Here is a 23,025-nt window from a genome sequence, read left to right as displayed (position 1 = left end):
ATAACATTTCTTTATCACAATCACTACATTTGAAGCTTTATTACATCACAAAAAATGTGCAAAATACTTTTACTTTTTACTCTTTAAGGTCTACATTTTAGGTCTTTTAGGTCTATATTTTATTATTTTGAGTTGATTTTTCCATGAGATACTTTTACTTTTACTTGAGGATAATTTTTGCTCCAGTATCTCTACTTTTACTTAAAGGTGCACTGTGTAACGTTTCTGGTGGAGGATCTGTCACCTGCTTGTCTCCATGGAGGTGTTATTGCGTTGTCTAGAATGTTCCGCAGTATAGATTAAACCTAAATCTATCACGAGGGAGACAAGCAGGTTATAACGATAAGCTTCATCACAGTTCAGATCTGTGGAGAAACGCCCCTTTTTCACAGAAGATTTTTATGTATTTTTGAGCTACAGAAACACCCGTAATGGATAAATACTAGACGGATATGTTTAAAGTCATACCATGGTACATTATTTAACAAAACGGAGTACTTCTTCCACCTATATATTGACGTATAGTTCTAAACATGACCAAAAAGTATGTGTGGTTGCCATGGCAGCGCTCGTGCTTGCCGCTGATTGAACGCGCCGCACCTCATCACGCACAATATTGGTTTGTGAACGAATCGTCCAAACTCCCAGATGGCTGTATTGATATAAAGTGAAGTGGGGGCCTGCATCTATGGACCTGCATCCTCTGCTGTCTATTAAGCTGCTCTTCTTCTGACGCATGTGTAATAGTTTGTCTGTACACTACAATAAAACGTATAAAGAGAAGAAGAAACGCAATAAAAAAACATGAGACGGGCACAGGCGGGCACAGCTGCGCAGATTATGCACAGAGGAGGTTGAAAAATGACTGGCACAACAACGATGCTTTGACTTAGACAAACTTTATTGATCCACAAGAGAGATTATTTGGACACAGCAGCTCAAACATGACAATATATTATAACAACAAAGAGAAAAAGTATATGGGCATTGGTCGGGAGAAGAAACGATCGATTTTTGATTAACCATTAACCTTTTTATATTAAAATTATCATCATTATTATTACTATTACTGCATAAATAAACTCAACTTTACAACATATAAACCAGGGGTCTCCGAGCTTTTTACTCCGGTGAACTACCTTTACAAAACAAAAATGCCCGAGAGTGTCACGTGGAAACAGAGGGAGGACCCAAAATGCAGGTCTGCTTTAAAGTTCTTTAATAACAAACAAAAAAAGATCAAAAAATCCAAAAATAGAACCTAAACTGCCATGACAGGACAAGACACTGACAAAAACACAGACAATGACAAATACAATGGACCAACAAAGGGCAGAGGAGGACACAGGGTATAAGTAAGTCCCCATTTATATAACGCTTTTCACAGACATATTTGTCACAAAGACGCTTTACAGAACATTACATTCAGCATATATTATTCATTCACTCTATACCTCTTAAACTAACATTCCCAACACTGCTTATGCCTCTCTACCTACTGTATAAGAAGTGTTGGGAATGTTAGTTTTAAAATGTTTTCCCCTACAGATTACAGATTACATATCCCAAAATGTAGTTTCTAACGTAATCCATTAAATTACTTTAAGTGAGTAATGTAATTTGAATACTTTGGATTACTTGATATTGTCATGTTTTTTTAAAACTACATGAATGTAGCGACCACATCCTGAAAATTCTTGTTTGTTCTCTTCAAATTCTCTGTTGAGCCTAAGTCTCCATGAACAGGTAATTGTTTGCTGTGGAGAAGCAAAGACGAGGATCTCAACATGAGATGTTTTGTTTGCCCAGTCTTTCCATAACCATATTAAAAATATTACTGATAGAGAAATTATTTCTATATGAGATCATTGCTGCCTTAAAGTATGTCCATCCTACTGTTAGGTGTCATACTGTTTAGACCTGACTTAGTCCTAGTTTAGTCCTGGCTTTAGTCGTAGTTTAGTCCTGGTTTTAGTCGTAGTTTAGTCCTGGTTTAGTCCTGGTTTTAGTCATAGTTTAGTCCTGGTTTAGACCTGGTTTTATTCCTATTTTAGTCCTGGTTTAGACCACTTGAAACCGCATGACTCATTTGCATAAACTATAAGCAATGAAAAAACAGCTCTTTCCTTGTGCACTGATGCGGTTCAGCTTCTGTCGGACTCAAGGACATGACTCAGTGGAATATGAGTGTTCTCTCTGTGACAGAGGGATGTTGATGATGATGATGAGTCTGTTCTATGTGTGTGTCGTGTTGGAGATGGTTCATGTTTTCAGAGATCAGATGCGCAGGTTTAGCGCAGCTCTTTATTTAACATCATTTCACTCACTTTATTTATGTTGATCATTTTATTTATTTTGGCTCCTATTGTGATGAAAAGACTGAAAAGTGTTTGTCTTTAGGACGCATGCACACTCAAATTTATGTTGCAGTAACCAGGATTCTGCATATTAGGAATGTAACAATATCCAAATCTCACAGTATGATATTTTCACAATATACATCTCACGATACGATATTTATTGCGATATTTTGTGGAGGCTTACAATTATTGTGAATATGCTACTTTTTCCTCTTAAAATGCCTTGACAAGACTTAATCCAAAGAACTAAGACTTAAAAGTGTTTAGAACTGTTATTTCTTCTTGTAGTTTGCACCAGAACGGAGCAAAGGATCATGGTTGATGTAGTTCCTTCTGGTTTTTTTTAGCTATTGCTGCTCCATAACAATGAATTTAAGCAAAGAAACTTGTGATTCGATATATTGTGATGGCCCACGATGTCACTGAGAGACTTTTGACAAAATGATATCATGATATTTTGGTTATTGTTACACCCCTACATGCCGAAATGATGAAACCCGATCATAAGTGGGATACTGATGTGCATGTAAACACACTCACTGAGGGGCACAGTGATCTCCAAAAAGGTGTGCCGGAGCCGAAATGTGGGACTGTGAGGCCGCAACTCCAGTGTTTGCGCTGCATGAGATCTTGTCCCATCTCTACTATTTAGACTAGGACTGGCAAAACTGCAGAAATTATGCACAGAGAAGGTTTTGCATGTGGAGAGTGGAACATGACAACAGCAATGGTACCCGGGTAACTGGGCATGTCTGGTGGTCAGGTGCGTCAGAGTCTTTACAGGGACATTGATCCATGTTACAGCAGCTGCCAGCCACACTTAGTGCCACTTTCATCTGCATCAATAAGCAATTCTTGTCTTTATTATTCTGCAACAACAAATAAAGCTTTTAGACACAAACCAATTTCTCAAGTCTGTCATCCCAAATGTGCGCAGACAGCTACGCAAATGAGCAATGTACACGGGCTGTTTTCTTTCTATGACTTTAGCTTCCAAACATCAAAACCAAATGTGTTAATTCAGTTTTGACATTAAAGGATGCTCTGAGAAGGGCAGAGGAACATTCAAAGTGCACTTTTAATATACTGTTCTAACAAAAAGAAGTCATTCTAACCAAGAGGTCTCACCAACTTACCCAGAGGAGCAGAGAGGACAAAAATGTGGGTGAAATAAACTTTTAAATTTAAAGTCACAGAATACTGTATAACTTTTCAGGTACAAGAATTGACTAAAATGTTTCTTACTTTCTTTTTTGTTTTGAGTATTATTCACTGAAACATGTAAAAAAAAAAAAAAAAGCATCCTTTGGGGCCTGTTTACATGAGAACGCTTGAAGGTAAAAACAAACTAAATATTTTATTATAAGTGCCTTTTGTTTAGACGGTGATGGTGTTTTTGGGGCTTAAAAACACAAAAATCTGAAACCACCCTCCAGAGTGGAAAAGTTAAATATGCTCCGCCGTAGCGTTTCCGTCTAAACTGCCCAAGAAGCAAAACTCTGGTCAGATCTGCTCAGGTTGTGTCCACATTTAGGTCACATACATCACCGAATTCCACACACGTTTTCGTCACTGTATCCACGCAGATTTCCTCTTGAAAACGCTTGTCTAAACGCGAAATAAAAAGTGAAGACGCGACGCCACTTTTGCATCTTCTGTTCAGACCATCGTCATATAAACGTAGCCTTACTGTGAGCAGGTTTGCGTCTTCACAAACCTGACTTTTATTTGACCCGGAGCAGTGCCTCTTCATGCTATTTCCATGGAAATGTTGATTCTTTGGCTATAATCTTCCACAGTAAGACATAAAATCATAGACTGTATTTGGACATAAATGTAAATGGACTAAGCTGCTAGACTCTGTGTTCCAAATAAGAAATGAGCGTACATCATCTTGTTTTTATTTTATTTTGCTATTTAGTCCATAAATCAATTCCTAGCAACGATAAGTTTCATTTGACTGGAGATGAACGCTACAGGTGACATCACACTCCCTCAGTCCACATCTTTACACAGTCTATGCACACAATGTGTCTGTCTCCATGGAGAATGTTCTGAAGTACGGAAAGTTTGAAAGTTACATACAGCAGCTTTAAGCAAACCCAAAAAGTTTGATCTTTTTAGTTTTTCTTTCTGTTTTCTCCACATATTCCTCGTCCAGAGCATAAACAGGTGTCAGAGGCGACAGGTGGAGTTTATCTGAGGTCCTGTGTCCTGATCGGGCCCGGGGCTGATCACAGACTCAGGGGCCGTTAGGGAAAGAGAAATCTAATAGAAACTGTGATTGTTTTGGGAGGACACGCTTCGCCTGATCGCCACAAACTGTTTTCTCCTCTTTTCGCAGGTTAAGATGATGGGAGAGATTAAAGTTTCATGAGTAAGCTCAAATATCTATTGTCAGTAATAATTCTTTTTACATTTTCCTTTCTGATAAAACTCCTGCAAAAGAAGAGAAGCTAACACTTAAGCTGTTGATTGTGGAGTCATAATACACAGTAACACTCATTATGTTGAGTGTAATCTGACTGTGTTCCTCCTTTATGTGTCCAGACGCAGTTTGAACGTGTGACATTTAACAAGAGTCATTTGCTTTGAACAGGCTCCACAAAACGCTCCATTTGAAGCCCTTCAATCAGTGGTTCAATCAAATCATAAAGTGATCACGTTTAATTACATTTGAAAAGGCTGCTGTGCTGAGCTCACATTATGAATGGGACGGTCTATTTCCGGCCGCACAGTGACAGTACGGCTAATTGATGGGCTCACAGCTGTACTTGATGTGTGTCTGTACTTGTGTACTTGTGTGTCTGGAGCAGAACAGCCCCACCGAGCGTGCTCAGTCCACCACCGTCACTGTATCAGAACTGTCAAATCACACAGACACTGTTGAGTTTTAGTCACTGGACAGGTGCAGGTCTTGGTCATCACCTGTCACACCCCTGTCATCACCTGTCACACCCTCATCTCAACACCGGAGCAGGAGAACTGGAACATTCAGAGATCTTCACTCATGAAAATGAATCACGATGAATCATTTGAATTGGTTCCTGCTACAAAAGCTAAAACTTACTGTAGTAACATGCTGCCTGTGCTGCACATGCTGCCTGCGCTGCACATGCTGCCTGCTGCACATGCATGCTGCCTTTACAGCCTTTGAACAGTGTGGGGAACATATGTGTTCTACAGCAATGCTGGGTCTGCTTTATAAAACTTTATGTTGAAATGTGAACATGTCTCATTCACTGCTTGTCTCTCTGAGCAGACTTCCTTCTGTCTTGTGTGAAGCTTTGACATAAATTAACATTTTGGAGACCACATCATGTTGTCATGTACAGATCTTTAAAAATAAGAACCTGTGATGAACAAACACAAACTCACCTGCGGCGCTGTCTCAGATACAGTTATATATGAGTACAGATATTTAGCTCTGTTTTCCATGAGCATGTTTATGACACACAGATTAAGTAAAGCATACTCTGTATTATTCACTGTACATTATCCCCACATGAGTGTGAGAGCAGCTCTCAGGGCTGGAGGACCACACAAAGGTGACTGTATTGTTTGGCAGTGATGGAGAGAAAGCATGTATGTATAAAAGCCCAGCTGGTCGCATTAGCTACAATTAGGCCGTCTGAAGTCCCACAATTACAGTGAGGAAAGCTGACACTCACAATGCTCTGCAGCCTTGCTGAATCAATACATAATTGTAATAATTATCATGCTGGTGTCATTTGTGGTCACGACTGACACTTCCAGAAAAGAGGATGGAATTGGATAAACACAGAGGGATAAATGGCACTTTTCAAGAACACCGCTGCAGCATCTGAGCGGAGCAGGTGAAGCGAAACAGATGAACAGATGAAGTTACAAGCACTTCAGACAAAAGGTGACAGGAACCTGCTGCATGAGTAATAAAAGCTCTGATGAGTCAGAGACAGGGGAAGGTGTGTGAAAAGCAACAGGACTCCAGATCAGAGAAGAAGCAGCTACACCAGGAACATGTGGTTTAGTGTTTTTGCATTGTACAATAGAACTTCAGCTGTATTTTTGTGTTATTGCTTTAACTGGAGTGTTCCACAGAACACTCCAGTTAAATGAACCTTTTATCTCCACAGTAGGTCAGATCTGTGGAGAGGTGACACAGTTTTCAATGTATAGCAATAAAAATGCCTGTAATAAAAGACATGTTTAATATCTTAAAACTGTGAAACATTCATAGAGACGAGAAACAAATCTTCCACCAGAGAAGTTACATTGCACATTTAATAACTTGATGTTTGTTTTAAAACAGAGATCACAAGAAAAATCAGGGAAAAGCTCTTTTGTTAGACACATTCAGTCCTGTTCCCCTCTGTCTGAACCTGTCTGTGAGGTGGGCGATCTTTTACAGTCACATCATGATCATAAAAAGCATGTTTGAAGGAAGATGCATTTGTAAGATGACATATACATAAAAGATGCCGTAATAAGATGTTAATTCTTGTAGTTCACGGTTAAAATGTCAGTTTTACACCTGTTGCTCTGTCTTTGATTCTGTCCCACGTTGGAAAGGTCATCCCAGTCCCCTCTTCCCCCTCTTCAGTGTGGTCTTCAGTTCAGATCTGCGCGTCTGGAGCACGGGGCGCACGGTCTGACTCTGACTCTGGACTGTACTGTGTCTTTTCTCATATTCATCGGCCATTATCAGCGCAGCCCTCGCCCCGGGGCCACGTGCTCTTTAGTATTTCACTTGTGTCTCTTCACGGCGGCGCACTGGGGACCGTTCGGCTGGTTTCTTGTGGCGAGGACGCAGTGGAGGACGCGTATGGCCAGAGGTCCACATGTAATAATCCTTTTAGCTCGTTTGGCCGGTGGGCACAGTACATCACTTCACAATCACGTTATCCCCGCAGTGTTGGCCGAGGCGCTGCAGATAAAACTCCTGTTTGTGTGTGACGCGCCCGCGGCACATCGGCCCTGATTTACCACATTCAAATCAAATTATGGAGCCGCTTGCAGATTGGATTGTTCTGATAAAGTGACTTAATCTCCTATAGGTGACGTTTTCTGCCTTAACCTTTGCGTAAAAGCTCAGGAACTGGTCATATAAAACAAACTTATAGCCTGTTAAATGTAACCAATAAAGGTCCAAAGAGTGTGTTTTAATGAGATACTAATATTTTTCTTCCATAAAAATTAAAGAATAATAAGAATAGTTTATTAATGTAGAATTTTCTTTAAGTAAAACGCATGAACGGGCTCCTGCGCGTGGCTCCAGCGGGTGTAAAGCTTCCTTGACGGAGACCACTTATTGATTTGATCAGAATGAACTTGTTTGACGTCAGACTCTAACCAAACGAGCCAATAAAAAGGGCACAAATGGGCGCACGGCTGAAAAAAGCGGAGGCGCACCATCTCCAACAGCACCGAGGAAACAGGACCGTGCGTAAAAGTCTGTTCCGTAAAATGCATCACTCCAGCGGCTCCACGTCCTCCGCCAAGAGCATCCGCAGAGCCGCGTCCGAGCTCGAGAGGGCTGATTCCGTCACGGTAAGACGCCCCGGGATCATTAAACAACAACAAAAAAAAGTTGGATTTGGAAATTGAATTGTAAAGATGATTCAATTATTGAGCGCTGAAGTTTTCCGTAAGTCCGGCTCTGCGCGCACCTGTTGCGCACGTGACTTTCTTTTATAAAACCATCCTAATTTTCAGTTTTCAATCTAGATTTCAGATTATGATTATGTTTTACTCGCAGATGAGGGCAAGAGCTGTTTTTTCTTATTGATTACGCTGTACTTTGTGATGAAATATCCAAAAGGTACTCACAAATGTTGAACCAAATCATTATTTATTACTGACTAAACCCTAAAACTCACCGTATTACAACAAATATTTACATTTCTGGTCTAAAATGTTGTGATGCCATGCCAAACCGAGCAGTTGTGTCCCTTTTCTATCAATTTTATACGATAATCATGAAAGGAAGGGTCTAAATATTTACCTTTTTTTTTTTGTTTTCTGTTCCATTATTTCTCGAGACAGTCTCCAAAGTTTCTGAGGAGACGCCAGAGCTTGATAGATGACGCGCGGAAGGAGAGAGAAGCGGCGGCGGCAGCGGCTGCAGAGGCGGGGGCCACGGAGCAGATCGTGTTCGAGGAGGACGACGGGAAAGCGCTTCTCAACATCTTCTTTACGCTCGGCAGCTCCAAGACCCCCGCGCTGTCCCGTACCCTCAAAGTGTTCGAGGTAAGGCGCGACAGGGATTATGGACCAGATTATTCACTTTTTTAATGAAGGCAGAGATGTAAAACTATTAAAATATGTTGTTTTTGAGCTAGAGGAACGCTGGGTGTCGTTTTCCCTTTCTCCTTCCCATCCCAGTCCGCACAAGGCTTCATTTAAAGGTGCATTGTGCAACTTGTCACTTGGAGGGTCCGTCACCTGCTTGTTTCTGTGGATTTTGCGCGCCAAACCAAATATCATACACGGGGTTTAATAGTTTTACAGCCCTGTCCTTTATTTTTTCATTAATATTTAGTTTAAAACTGCATCTGATATATAAATTGTAATTATCTGACAAAATAATACTAGTGCATCTCAAAAAAAACAAAAAAACAAAACAGTATCCTGACCCTTTTAATGAACAAATTTTTAAGTTTTTTTTTAGTTTTTTGTTTTGTTTTTGGAAATGATGTAATATTCAAATTTTCGGAGACACTGAATTTTTGTGTTTTCGTTATCTGACAAAATCATAATCAAGCTTCACTCTGGGTGTCATGAGCTTATATAATATACAGGTTTGAATTTCTGAAATGAGTGAAAACATACTGTACTTTCTCGCAAAATGTTTGCTTTTCTAGGCATTTTTGAGCTATGAAACCATCTGTAATTGAATAAATGTAGGCTAGAACTGCTTAATGTCACACTATGAAACATTCCAGACAGAGCAATGACAGATCCAGAGAAACAAGCAGGTGACGAATCCCCAACCAAAAAGTTACACCCTTAATATTTTATATAATGAGGAGAATCCTTTTACGATTAAGGACCTCTTTTACACAATATTAAAATTTTTCGAGATGGACTTGTATATTAGGATCCAACATAGGTTTGATGTTATATGAAAGAAATAGAAGGAGATCTGAGGCACACATTAAATTTACTCTAAAAGTTCTTTATTTAGGCAAAGCAGACAAGCAAACTTACCAGATCAAACCTGTATTTGACCCATTTCCTTTGACCCGGACATGCACTTATCCTTCGTGTTTTTGTGCACAGCCTATAGGTTTGATAGCATATAAAACTAGAAAAGCACTAGAAGCGCAGACCCCCGCCAAGGACTACCCCCATTTTTTATATAAATTGCAATAAAATCAGTCTTCTGGATCAGATCCGATAAGCCTTTGGAATATGAAAGAGGATCCCATTGTCCATCCCTGAGTCAAATTTCATGGGTTTGGTCAATAATTAACCGAGATATTGAGAAACAAAATTTTTGGCCCCATTTACCACAATGTTAACTAAAATTTCAAAGTGATCCAGAATAGGATTTCTTCCGGATCACCCCCAAAATGAAATCAGTTCTTCCTTTTCACATTTCCAACAAATCCTGAAAATTTAATCAAAATCGGTCCATAACTTTTTGAGTTATGTTGCTAACAGACAAACAAACAAACAAACAAACAAAATCAAACAGACATGTAATAAATAAAAAGATGAATAACATTTCTGTAGTCGATACTCTAAAAAGTCCAAATATCTAGTGATTGAGATGTTATTGCAGCTCATGTTTTTTTTAAATAATATTGTAGACTTTGAATATTTTTTGTGGTTTAAATCTGCTCTTGAGTTTTTGTTGTCAGTGGCATAAAAAAACAAAAAAAAAAAAAAAACATTATACATTTAAAATATTATCGTTTATCATCTACATTTAGTTTGCATTTCAAAATGATTGCGACGTTCCATCTAAAAGCTCCAAATATCTATGATCACTTTGCTTTGTCTCGTGAAGTCCTGTTTGTGTTTCAGACATTTGAAGCAAAGATCCACCACCTGGAAACCCGTCCGTCCAGGAAGCAGAAGGACAGCCTGGAGGGTCTGGAGTACTTCGTCCGCTGCGAGGTGCACCTTACGGACGTCAGCACTCTGATAGGCTCGCTCAAGAGGAACGCTGAAGATGTCAAAACCACCAAAGAAGTCAAATGTACGCACGTCTTCTCAGTCTTGCAGATTTTTTTTTGTTGAAAGTGCATTGTGTGACTTTTCTGGTGGAGGATCTGTCAAATGCTTGTCCGGGAATGTTTCACAGTGTGGAATTAACCCTTTCCATCTTCATGGAGACCAAACTAGACCAAGTTACAGGTCAGATCTGTGGAGACGCGACCCAGCTCACAGTCAGAATTCATGTTTTTATAGGTATTTCTGAGCTATAAAACCACCTGTAATGTAATAAATGTGAGTTAGAGCTGTTTATTGTCATACTGTGGAACATTCCAGACAGCGCAATGACATCTCCATAGAAACAAGCAGGTGACGGACCCTCCACCAGAAAAGTTACACAATCCACCTTTAAGATTTCGTTCATGATTTTCTCTTCTAGTTCACTGGTTCCCAAAGAAAATAGGAGACCTCGACAAATGTCACCATTTGGTCACCAAATTTGATCCAGATTTAGACCAAGATCATCCTGTAAGTTGAAAAAGCTCCTGATTTTGTTATGACTTGGCTGTTATGTGGTTAGTGGGACATTTGCTATCAGAAAAATATGATCAGCGAGTTTGATGTGATTTGGACAGGGCTTCACAGACCCCGTGTACAGACAGAGGAGGAAGATGATTGGAGACATCGCCTACAGTTACAGACAGTGAGCTGCAACATTGAACAGACTTCCACAAAAACAATTATAAAAGGCTTTTAAACCTTAATATTGTGTTTCTTTTCTGTGTTCAGCGGAGAGGTTATTCCCAGAGTGGAGTACACAGCCGAGGAGATCGGCACATGGTAAGACGAATTGTTTTCTTAACATCCTGTTGTACTGAGCTAAATGACTAGAGCACCTTTAATACAGTTTACCGATAGTTTTAATGGAACACGGAATTTAAAGGAGCTTTTTGTAACTTTTCTGCTAGAATGCTTGTCTTCATGGAGATGTTATTGCTTTAGGTTGAATGTTTCTGTATAAAGTATATAGTGTAAAACCTTTTTGTCTTCATGGAGACCAAACCAGATCAAGTTACAGGTCAGATCTGTGGAAAGGCGACCCCACTCACAGTCAGAATGTCTGTTTTTCTAGGTATTTTTCAGCTTTAAAACCACCTGTAATTGAATAAATGTAAGCTAGAACTGCTTAAAGTCATACTGTGGAACATTCCAGACAGAGCAATGATAACCATATTGTACATTTAAAATAGTCCCAATATTTTGTCACAGTTTCAGTGTTAATACTTGTCGTGTATACTTTCAAAACCACAATAGAAGTCAGATGTACGCACTTTCTCTCGCCCTTGCAGTTTTTGTAGTTAAAGGTGCATTGTGTAACTTTTCTGGTAAATTGCTTCATGGAGATGTTATTGCTTTGTCTGGAATGTTTCACAGTATGGCATTAAACCTTTCTGCCTTCATGGAGACCAAACTAGACCAAGTTGCAGGTCAGATCTGTGGAGAGGCGACCCCGCTCACAATCAGAAGGTCTGTTTTTCTAAGCATTTTTGAGCTATAAAACCACATGTAATTGAATAAATGTAAGCTAGAACTGCTTAAAGTCATACTGTGGAACATTCCAGACAGAGCAATGACATCTCCATAGAAACAAGCAAGTGACAGATCCCCAACCAAAAAGTTACACCCTTAATGTTTTGTCTCATGAGGAGAATCCTTTCATGATTAAGGACTTCTTCGTGGCCTAGGCCTGTCACGATAATTACTATATCGACTTATTGTTCAATGCATAATATTTGGAAGAATCATTTTTGGTGGGCAATTTTAATCATCATCACTTTTTCTTAGTATTTGTAGGGGTCTTTTTGTTATTTTTCTCTTCTACGATGAGATTTGAGCTGTAGAGGGTTGAATTATGAACTTCTATGACTCATTATAGATACAGACCGACTTCTAAAGAGTTTCATTCTGTTATTTATTTATTTATTGTAGTTCATTTTTTAACCATATTGTAGATTTAAAATAGTCTTTTGGGGAGTATTGTGTCATCATTTCAGTGTTATTATTTGTCATGCATATTTTCAAAAACCACCAAAGAAGTCAAATGTATGCACGTCTTCTCACCTTTGCAGTTTTTGTAGTTAAAGATGCATTATGTAACTTTTCTAGTGGAGGGTCTGTCAGATGCTTAATGGAGATGTCATTGCTTTGTCTGCTTTCTGTCTTCATGGAGACCAAACTAGACCAAGTTACAGGTCAGATCTGTGGAGAGGCGACCCCGCTTACAGTCAGAATATCTGTTTTTCTAGGCATTTTTGAGCCATAAAACCACCTGTAATTGAATAAATGTAAGGGTAGAGTTGCTTAAAGTCATACTGTGGAATATTTCAGGCAGAGCAGTGACATCTCCATAGAAACAAGCAGGTGACGGACCTATCGTGTATATTTTCTTCAGCAGTATATCGCACAAATTTGTTATCGTGACAGGCTGGTTATGATGTGAATAATTTTGAGAGCTTGCATCAAAATAAGCCTTTTCTTTCATTTTTTTTCATGCTGTCTGTTTAAAGGTCCTAAATTACGCAGAAATGACCCTCGTGAGCTTTAAACCATGTTATCTTATGAAAAAACACACCTGGACTTGTGTTTTGTTTCAGTCACGCATTTGAGTAACCTTTTATTATTGTCTGCGTGGCTGTACATTTCCATAACTCAGAATGTTCTGTTCCACTTTGAGACGTTGACAGCTTCCTTTTACCTTTTGATTTTATTAGAGATAAGCAAATTCAGGTCAGAGATTCTCATGAAGGTGTATGGAATTTAAAATCACAGTGGGGCACTTCCTGTATTACCACATGACATCACAAGGTGGGATCAGAAAATTGCATAATATAGGCCCTTTAGATGCATACATACTGTACCTCTTTCCTTGTGTCATTAAAGGTTGTATAGAGGATTTTTTTAAGGAAAGAGAAATCCAGCGACAGTCCTTTTTCAAATGTAGTGCATGCGTGACACCACCTTCCTCCTCCACAGGTCCCTCTAGAAATAATTTAGAGACCGACACCTCAGTTTTTAGACCCTTTGTCTGCTTCAGTCGCACAGTCACTGAAAGGAATCTCCAAGAATCACCTCAGTTTGTCTTCGCTCCTTTTCTCCTTCTCTTCTTCTTTCAGCGACCTCAAAAACCGACTTTCTTTTGCGGCGAACTGGTCGTGGATTCTCGTCCGACATCGCAACAAACTTTATGCGAACTGCGAGAGAGCCACAATTAGAAAAAGCCTCTAAGACCCGCTGCATAGTTACCTTAGAAACGTAGGGAGTTTGATTGACAACCTAATAGCCAATAGAAAATGAGGCAGCCTCGTTTTCTATTGGCTGATGTTTATCTGGCCTCAACACGTCCACAGTTCATAGATTTTCTTTCTTTTTTTTTCGTCATCATAATTACAAAGCTGTTGCATCTCTGTAATGGTATTTTAAACTTTCATTGACAATTTAAAACAAACAAAAAATCCTCCATACAACCTTTAAGGGTGCACTCACACGAGCACTTGGGCACAGATTACTCCTAAAGCGCGGCATGTTTGTTGCCTGATTCATCTGCCACTTTCACTTCGTAGAAACCGTCTGACCTCGCATTGTTAGAATTCATTTGTTTGATAGTAGGCGGGTACTTTTGATCACTTAACCAATTGTTGCTATTTGGTAGTCACGTATGTAAAGCGCCACTAACGGGACTAACTGGTATATTAAGCTTTTCCTAAATCCCGTAGGAAGAAGGGCAATAATGTCTTTTCCCTTGATAAAATTCACCAAACATTCACTTTATTCCGGCTTTAAATCCTCAATCTTGGGAGTCATTGACAACACTGAATATATGGCTCTTCGCTGATTGGTTGGTGCCTGAACTCGCGCTTTTTTTGCAAATCGTCTAGTGCATTTTGATTCCTGACCTAGTCGCTGGAGAGAAATGAAATTGAGCGGAGACACTAGGTTGCGCCAGCCTGGCGAGTATGTTTATCCAGTGTGAGCGCAATTGAACCGGGCCCAGAAACTGCATGGTTGGGACTTTGGTCCGGTTGGAGGAGGTGGGCCAAAATGCGGCACAGTTGCTCATATACACACACACAACTTTATTATACTACACGACTATACTATATGTTACTCATATGAGGAAAACAGTGAATAAACTTCGCTCTAAAGCACAGTGAATCCATGCTTACTTTCGATAAGGACTGTGGACAGCGACAGAAGTTTTGTGACCTCTCGTCTCTGGCCGTCCTCACTGCTCCGCGCTGTTATTATATCCATGAACTCACAGACAAGCGTATCGCAGCAGGTGTCATATCTGTCTCAATGTTTAACAGATAATTCATGCCACTGGACTTATTTTCTCCGCTAAAGCTTTAGCTCTGCTGCACGACATGTAAACAAACAATAACATGGCATGACGTCATCGGCTGTAGACAGGACTGGTGCATTATGTAGTTGAGGGTGTGGGTGTGTTGCTCTGGTACAGAGGGGGCGAGGCTCATGTGGGCACGTGCGCATGGATATGTATCTGTGGAAGGGTGTAAAAGTGTGCACTTACTTGTTACCCAGTTTTGGTTGAAGGTCAGGGCTGGGTAGCTGTAATTTTTATTGACCAACTTTCTTCCTCTAGACTCACCCTTTGTTTTCCAACTGGTTCTATCCCTCTTCTTTGCTGCGCTGTGATCGCTGTATGTCCGGTAATAAATATTCATAGAGAAAAGTCCCACACACCGTCTTACTTGCAAATTGTGAGATTTATTAGATTTATTAAATAGGTTTGCCTGACGAAGGCCTAGTGCCGAAACGTTGCACGGTTTGTCTTAATAAATCTCACAATTTCCAAGTAAGACAAGTAAGGATTTTTCTCTATGTTCTTGGGCCGTTCCCTCAACGCACCCATCCCAAGTAACTAATGTGCAAAGTTCTCATTCTTTTATATGGTAATAAATATTCAAGCGTATTTGTTTACAATAGCCTCCAAGTGCATCACAAACTACAACCCCAGGACCCACTCTGATCTTCCCGAGCGGCTATAAGGTTGGTCAAGAAGCCGCTACATCGGCCGTGACCCTTTTCGGTTTGTGCAGGAGTGATTGCCCCCGGCCCATTTCTCACCGTCTTGTGTCTTGAGCAGTTTGTCTTTGGATGTTACCTTCGACTTTCTAATAACAAATAAAATCATTCAGCGCCTGCGTTTACCTGTCAGCAGTGTTCAGTCTAATTTACCTGAATATGAATTGACAGTGATTTGTGTTTTAAAATGGCTGTGATGTTTCTGCATGAAGGAGAGAAGTGTACTCCACCCTGAGAGACTTGTACGCCACTCACGCCTGCAGTGAGTATCAGGAAGCCTTCCACCTGCTGGAGAGACACTGCGGCTACAGCCCGGACAACATCCCCCAGCTCGAAGATGTGTCCAACTTCATTAAAGGTAAAAATAATCATTGTATTAAATATATTTACAGTATTTTCTGAGTATATTCATAATACAATATTGTTTAGAAATAGACAGATATGAGTTTTCATGGTTGATGCCGATTGGTGGTTTTCAGATTCTAAAATGTGTCAGATGGATTTTCCTATTTATTAGATTGTACTTTTTTATGTTTATTAAGGTCATCACAATCACATTAGACAAACCAGATGCAAGTGCTGGTTTTCAACAGCTGTCCGCCGAAAAAATATAAGCTACATGCATAAAACAAGACACAATCAAGACACATTTACATAAATATAAGAAATATAAACGGCATTATTATATTTTCAGTGAGAACATTGCCATGAAATACTCAAAACGTAAAGTCACAAATGTTGAACCTGATCATTTCTGTAGTGACTAGACCCAAGAGCTCACAATATTGCAAGAAAAGTCTGCATTTGAACAATATTAACAATAATATTTTCTTTCTGTATTAATGGACCTTTGTGTAACTTTTAAAGGTCCGTCAGATACTTTTTTCCATGAAGACGTTATTGCTTTGTCTGGAATGTTTCACAGTATGATGTTAAATCTTTCTATCGCCATGGAGTTATTGGTCAGATCTGTGGAGAGGCGACCCCAGTCACAGTGAGAATTCCTGTTTTTCTAGGTATTTTTGAGCTTTAAAACCACCTGTTGATGAATAAATGTAAGGTAGAGCTGTTTAATGTCATACCATGGAACTTTCCAGGTAGGGCAGTGATATATCCATAGAAACAAGCAGGTGACGGACCCCCAACCAAAAAGTTACATAGTGCACCTTTAAATATTATTGACCTATAAAATGTTGTGATGTGATCTGAAACTGAGAAATGCTGATTATTAGGAATCCAGAAGAAAAAGATGCAGGATCAGATCTGCCGATATTTTTGGGCTGATATGCATGGACTATTTTTTTTCCCCCCCAAAATAATTTTATTTTAATTTACTACAAAGTCACCCACAACAGTTGCCTCTGTGCACTAACATGTTCAAAGCTTTATGTGTAATCTTTATGCAGCAGACCAGCCTGTTTTAAGCCTGATGTGCTAAAAAAAAGTGCAGATATTGGCCAAGTGATATGGGTCTATCTCTAATGTCATATCATATAAAGAAAAGGCCATGTTAAATTGTATTGTTCTTGCTTCTCTGTCTGTTCAGTGAATATAATGTTGTATAATGCTTAATCTCCGCACCCTCTTTTCTCCTTTCCTTCAGAGCGGACGGGCTTCATCCTGCGGCCGGTGGCAGGTCTGCTCTCAGCGCGGGACTTTTTGGCCAGTTTAGCGTACAGAGTTTTCCAGTGCACCCAGTACATCAGACACGCCTCCTCCCCCATGCACTCGCCCGAACCGTGAGTGACCTCTGTGTGTTTGTGTGACTGTTTCAAATGATTCACTCAGACACAGAACTACAAATCATGAGCTGTGGACTGACAATGACCTAAGTACAATTCATTATTGAAACATGTAAGTGTATGTATAAATACTATATACAGATACAAATGATTATTCTATATAACTGTAATTAAACAATTAAAGAAGTTTTTTTTTGTTTATATATCTAGTGCTTTTCACAGACATGTCACAAAGACACTTTACAGAGCATTATTCATTCACTCAACGGTGGTAAACTACAGATTGTCAATGGGCAGACTGATGGAAGTGCAGCTGCCAATCTGTGCCATCAACACTCACACCACTTTCATACTAGGCAATGTGGGTGAAGTGCCTTGCCTAAGAACACAACAACAGTTTTTGTGACTGGCACCCCCTGTGGCACCGGATTTTTCCAATGGTCTCCCGTCCAAGTACTGACCAGGCCCAACCCTGCTGAGCTTCTGAGATCTGGGAGGATCAGGCTTTGACAACCCACATGTTTGCATTTACAAACACTGAATAACTCAATTGATATTCTAATCCACTGATTTGTTTGTGAATGTAACCAAACTGATCGTGATTATGTATTAGGCAGAAATTTAGCCAATTACAATTTTTAAAACTCATTTAGTGCTGTTGTTGTAGTAGTGAAGTTTGATTTCCTCTCCACAACAGTTAGCGCTATTTCCTCACAGCAAGAAGGTCCTGGGTCTGATTCTGGCTTGTACAGGACTCCCCTGAAAAAGAGATTCTTAACCTCAGTGGCTCTATCCTGGTGAAATAAACGCCAATACATGAATAAATAATAACATTTCCTAAATTTCCGTTTCATAAAATATATTTTTTGCTTTTGAAGAAGGCCACATGGACAAAACATTGTACATAATAATTAAACTGTTTGCGAGGTTTGATGGTTTATGGGATTCCTTTCTTTTTCATAAAATATTTAAACAGATGTTTGTTGCTTTTACCTTCAGTCACCTGCTGCATGTGTCTTAAGTGACTGGTGGAAATTTAACGGAGTTTCCATTATAATTGCCCAGTTGTAGAGGAGGATGTTACAGTTCATAAAAACAAGCCCTAAAGGAAAACAACGCTGTAATGCCCAGACCATCATAAATCTATAATCTAACCTCATTCACATTGAGTCACAGAATCCTCAGCACCTGTCAGCACCTGCCTGGCCAATTCAGGTTACATTTTCATTGATTACTTGCAATTTGTCTTTGTTTTTTAACAGTGATTGTGTCCATGAGCTTCTGGGTCACGTCCCCATGTTGGCCGACCGCACTTTTGCGCAGTTCTCACAGGTAGGCCTCATTTTACCGTAGTTTTACAGATTTTCAGACTTAATTAATCCACAAAGGAACTTACTTGGACACAGTAGCCCATAATAAATTCAAAACAAGTAGCATATATATCAAGAGACTGATGTCAAATAAGGCAGAATGATTTAAATATGGTAAAAATAGTCATGAAAATATGTCCTATCATACAAAAATACACCTCTGACTGTGGTTTTTTCCTCTTTAGAACCTGGGTCTTGCATCATTAGGAGCTTCTGATGAGGACATAGAGAAGCTGTCCACAGTAAATTTCCATAATCTTTTGTTTATCTGCTTTTGTATCTTGTTTTGCTGAGCACTTTGTTTCCCATGCAGCTGTACTGGTTTACGGTGGAGTACGGCTTGTGTAAACAGAACGGGGAGCTGAGGGCGTATGGAGCTGGCCTGCTGTCCTCATATGGAGAGCTCGTGGTAAAGTTTCACAGTGTTCCCTCTTTCGGTCCCTGCTTACTGTTAAAAGTTTCTAAAAAGAACATTGAGTAAACCCTCAGTCTTAATGCGAATCTGTTTTCTTTCACATAAAATCCAGCATTCACTTTCGGATGAGCCAGAGAGGAGGGAGTTTGATCCAGAGGCAGCCGCTGTTCAACCTTATCAAGACCAGACCTATCAACCAGTTTACTTTGTCTCGGAGAGCTTTGCAGATGCTAAGGAAAAGTTCAGGTATTTATGTAAATTTACGAGAAGGAATGGGGGAGAGGTGGAATGCAAAAACAAAACAAAAAAGTGAAGGGGTTATGTAAGTACAAGGTCGAGCAGCCATCCAAGCCCTGGGGACACAAATGATTTTAGGTCAGCCAGGAGACAGCTGTTGCTAATGCAGTCCTTCCTTACCAAGACGAGAAAAAAAATCAAAGTCTGAATTGGCTCAAAGTTCAAATGCATCTCTGTATAACAAGTTGTGCTTTTGAGACAGTATTTAGTCTGTGGGGACCTGCATCATAGCAAAGTCAGAGAAGGCATGGTAAATATGAAACATAAACGCGATAATACAAAGTGAAGGCGTAACTAATGCGTTTGAAGACAGGGAAGAGAATTTCGGAAACTGTAAGACAGGAAAGATTGTGTAGAAAAGAACTTCATGCAAAAAACTAGAAATAAACCAGGTCTGGACTAGGTTTAAACCAGGACAGGACCAGGTTTAAAGCTGAGATAAAGCTGGTAAAGGATGCCAACTATTTCATTTAAAGGGCTCTTATTGCTAGCCAGGCTGACACCACCTAGTGCCACTGCTCAATTTCATTTCTCTCCAGCGACTAGATCAGAAATTGGAATACAGTAGACGGGTGTGTGAGTTCGGGCACCAGCCAATCAGTGAAGAGCCATACGTTCTGTGTTGGTAACGATTCCCAAGATCGAGGATTTAAAGCCGCAACAAAGAGAATGTTTGGTGAATTTTATCAAGGGGAAAGACGTTATTGTCCTTCTTCCTATAAGATTTTGAAAAAGATTAATATACCAGTTAGCCCCGTTAGCGGCGCATTACATACGTCATGACCAATTAGCAGTGATTGGTCAAATAAAAAAAGTACCCTCCTACTGTCAAGTGAAGAAATTCTAACGCTGCGAGGTCAGAAGATTTCCACGAAGTGAAACCAGCTGATGAATCAGGCTACCATATTGATTCAGATTCAGAATCAATATGGTAGCCTGATTCAGAAAACTTTATTGATCCCATCGGACAATTCATTAGCAGCATCTCACTTCTCACACACACAAACACAAACACAAACACAAACACACAGTGTGTCAGTCCATTACAGTCCACAAGTGGAACTCAATAATAATCTACAAATTACAGTGCACAACATTCAGAAAACTGTACCCTTAGAATTTAGCAATTTAATAGCAGAGGGCACAAAAAAATTTGAGAAGCGGTTTGTCTTTCGTACCGGAGCATAAAACCGACGCCCTGAAGGCATCAGGATAAAATCAGGACTTGCACCTTTCTGATCTATGTTATAATGTTTCCTCATCAAAAACATACCTGGAAATCTGTTTTATTTCATTCACACATTTAACACACAAATCCTGCACATTTAATTCTTCTCTCAGACAGAAAACACTCTGTTCCACTCTGCACAAGGTGGAACAGAGTGTTTTGAGCTTTGGAGATGTAGACAGATTAATAATAAAGGATTACTCAAACGTGTGAATGAAACAAAACAAAACCCCGGGTATGTTTTTCATGAGAGAACAACATTATAACTTGGTTTAAAGCTCACAAGAGTAAAATTTGTGTCATTTGAGACCTTTAAACAACACTAACTAGAAAGTCTGGATGATTGATAAATGTCAAATATAAAGAATTGTGGTTCACACAGGTGAGGGTGTGGGAAATGGCAAGATCATCACATTTACATATAAATAAAGGGGCAGACTAATAGATTTTTTGTTCATATCTGCTCCTTTCTAATCATGGAAATGCCTTCGATTACATACATTTACTTTAGTCACATTATATTGCCATGAATTGTACTACTGTGCATTTTCATGAAAGGAACAAATACAAAAAAATTAAAAGTGAAAAAATGATATCGTGTTGTAATCATGCCAGCCCACCAAATTCAGTAGAAAGACAACTTCCTTGTAACTGAACCATGCAACTGCCAATTCAGCTCATAGTTATTTTTCCCACAGTGAGATTAATCAAAATATACGTCATTTAGGGCCTGTTTACACGAGAACGCTTGCGGGTAAAAATGACAAAATATTTTATCAGAAGTGCCTTTTTGTTTAGATGGTGACGACGCTTTTGGAGCTTAAAAACGCAAAAATCTGAAACCGCCCTCCAGGATGGAAAAGTTGAACACACTTCACTGTAGCTTTCCGTCTACACTGACCAAGACGCAAAACCCTGATCAGATCTGCTCACGTCACGTACACGTTTATGTCACATACATCACCACCACTGACATGCGTACACAATCGAATTCCACACACTTTTGCTTCACTGCATGCACGCAGATTTCCTCCTGAAAATGCTCGTCTAAATGTGGAATAAAAAGTGAAGATGCAATGCCACTTTTGCATCTTCCATTCAGACCATCATCATAGAAACGTAGCTTTAGTCGCTCAGTTGTAGTTTCTCAAGTCTAAAAACTGCAGAACATGAACCGTGACATCACCTTTAACCTCTAAGTTTTTTGTTTTTCCTTTTAAACCCAGGGCCTACGTAACGGGAATCAAGCGCCCCTTTGCCGTGAGATACGACCCGTTCACAAGCAGCGTGGAAGTCCTGGACAACGCCCACAAGATCCAAAGAGGTCTGGACTGTGTGAAGGACGACCTGAAGACGCTCACAGATGCCCTGAGTGTGCTGGCGTGACGAGGCTGTGACCCTGGCATGGGGTCAATGTGTGTGTGTGTGTGTGTGTCCACAGACTGTATAAAGAAGTGGACTTAGTGAGCGCGACATCACCCGTAGCGTTCGGTTTCAGTCAAATGAAGCTCACCGACGCGCGCAGTTAGAGAGGTGAGTTTAGAGCAGAGTTCTGTAGTAGGAAAATGAATTTATTTACGGATAAAATTGCAAAATGAACACCAGGTTCATGTAAAGCGAGTTAAAGGTGCATTGTGTAATTTTTCTGGTGCAGTGTCCGTCTCCTTCAGTTACACGTGGTTTTATAGCTCAGAAATAACTAGAAAAACAGGCGTTCTGACTGTGAATAATTAATTCTGGCAAAAAGAGACAGGATAAAACAGAAGCACAAACAGAATACACTCACACATCAACCATAAAGTAAACAGTGATTAGAGACATGAGACAGTGAAACATTTGCAGATTAAAGATAGAAATGTGTCAAAAGCAACAGAGGTAAAACCGAATTAAGTTTTAAAGTCTGCTGAAGGTGGTTTCAGTCACTTGCTGCCTCTCCACTGATCTGACCTGTAACTTGGTCTGGTTTGGTCTCCATGAAAATAGAAAGGTTTAATGCCATACTGTGAAACATTTCAGACAAAGCAAGAGCATCTCCATGGGGAATAGCGTTTGATGGACTCTCCACCAGAAAAGTTACATAGTACACCTTTAATATGAACATTTTAAAACCAAAATTAGAGGTCTGCATAGGACAGAATTTTCAGTCCTGCTCCCGCCCTCACCTAGTCAATCTGGCGCCACCTAGTGCCTCCGTTCAATTTAATTTCTCTCCAGCAACTAGGTCAGGAATCAGAATACACTAGACGGTTTGCAAAAACCTTGGAAGTGTGAGTTCGGGCACTAGTCAATCAGTGAAGAGCCATACATTCTGTGTTCACAATGATTCCTGAGATCGAGGATTTAAAGCTGGAACAAAGAGAATGTT

At 39.8% G+C, this 23,025-nt stretch overlaps 1 protein-coding gene across 1 annotated transcript; it reads left to right on the top strand.

Moving 5' to 3' along the window:
- The first annotated feature begins 7,805 nt into the window (after positions 1-7,805).
- On the top strand, positions 7,806-22,046 carry th (tyrosine hydroxylase). The gene is made up of 13 exons (XM_020931091.1): positions 7,806-7,889; positions 8,385-8,588; positions 10,371-10,545; positions 10,942-11,030; positions 11,138-11,205; positions 11,292-11,342; positions 15,821-15,966; positions 17,212-17,347; positions 18,613-18,682; positions 18,906-18,962; positions 19,034-19,129; positions 19,248-19,381; positions 21,887-22,046. The coding sequence occupies exons 1-13, from the start codon at positions 7,806-7,808 to the stop codon at positions 22,044-22,046; spliced, it is 1,470 nt and encodes a 489-aa protein (XP_020786750.1).
- The last annotated feature ends 979 nt before the right edge of the window (positions 22,047-23,025 follow it).

This window comes from Boleophthalmus pectinirostris, unplaced genomic scaffold (genome assembly GCF_026225935.1).
Source record: "Boleophthalmus pectinirostris isolate CB_2022bp ecotype Guang Dong unplaced genomic scaffold, ASM2622593v1 HiC_scaffold_2, whole genome shotgun sequence".
NCBI lineage: Eukaryota > Metazoa > Chordata > Actinopteri > Gobiiformes > Gobiidae > Boleophthalmus > Boleophthalmus pectinirostris.
Note: the sequence above shows the minus strand (reverse complement) of the source record. Positions and strands in the feature narration are given on the sequence as shown.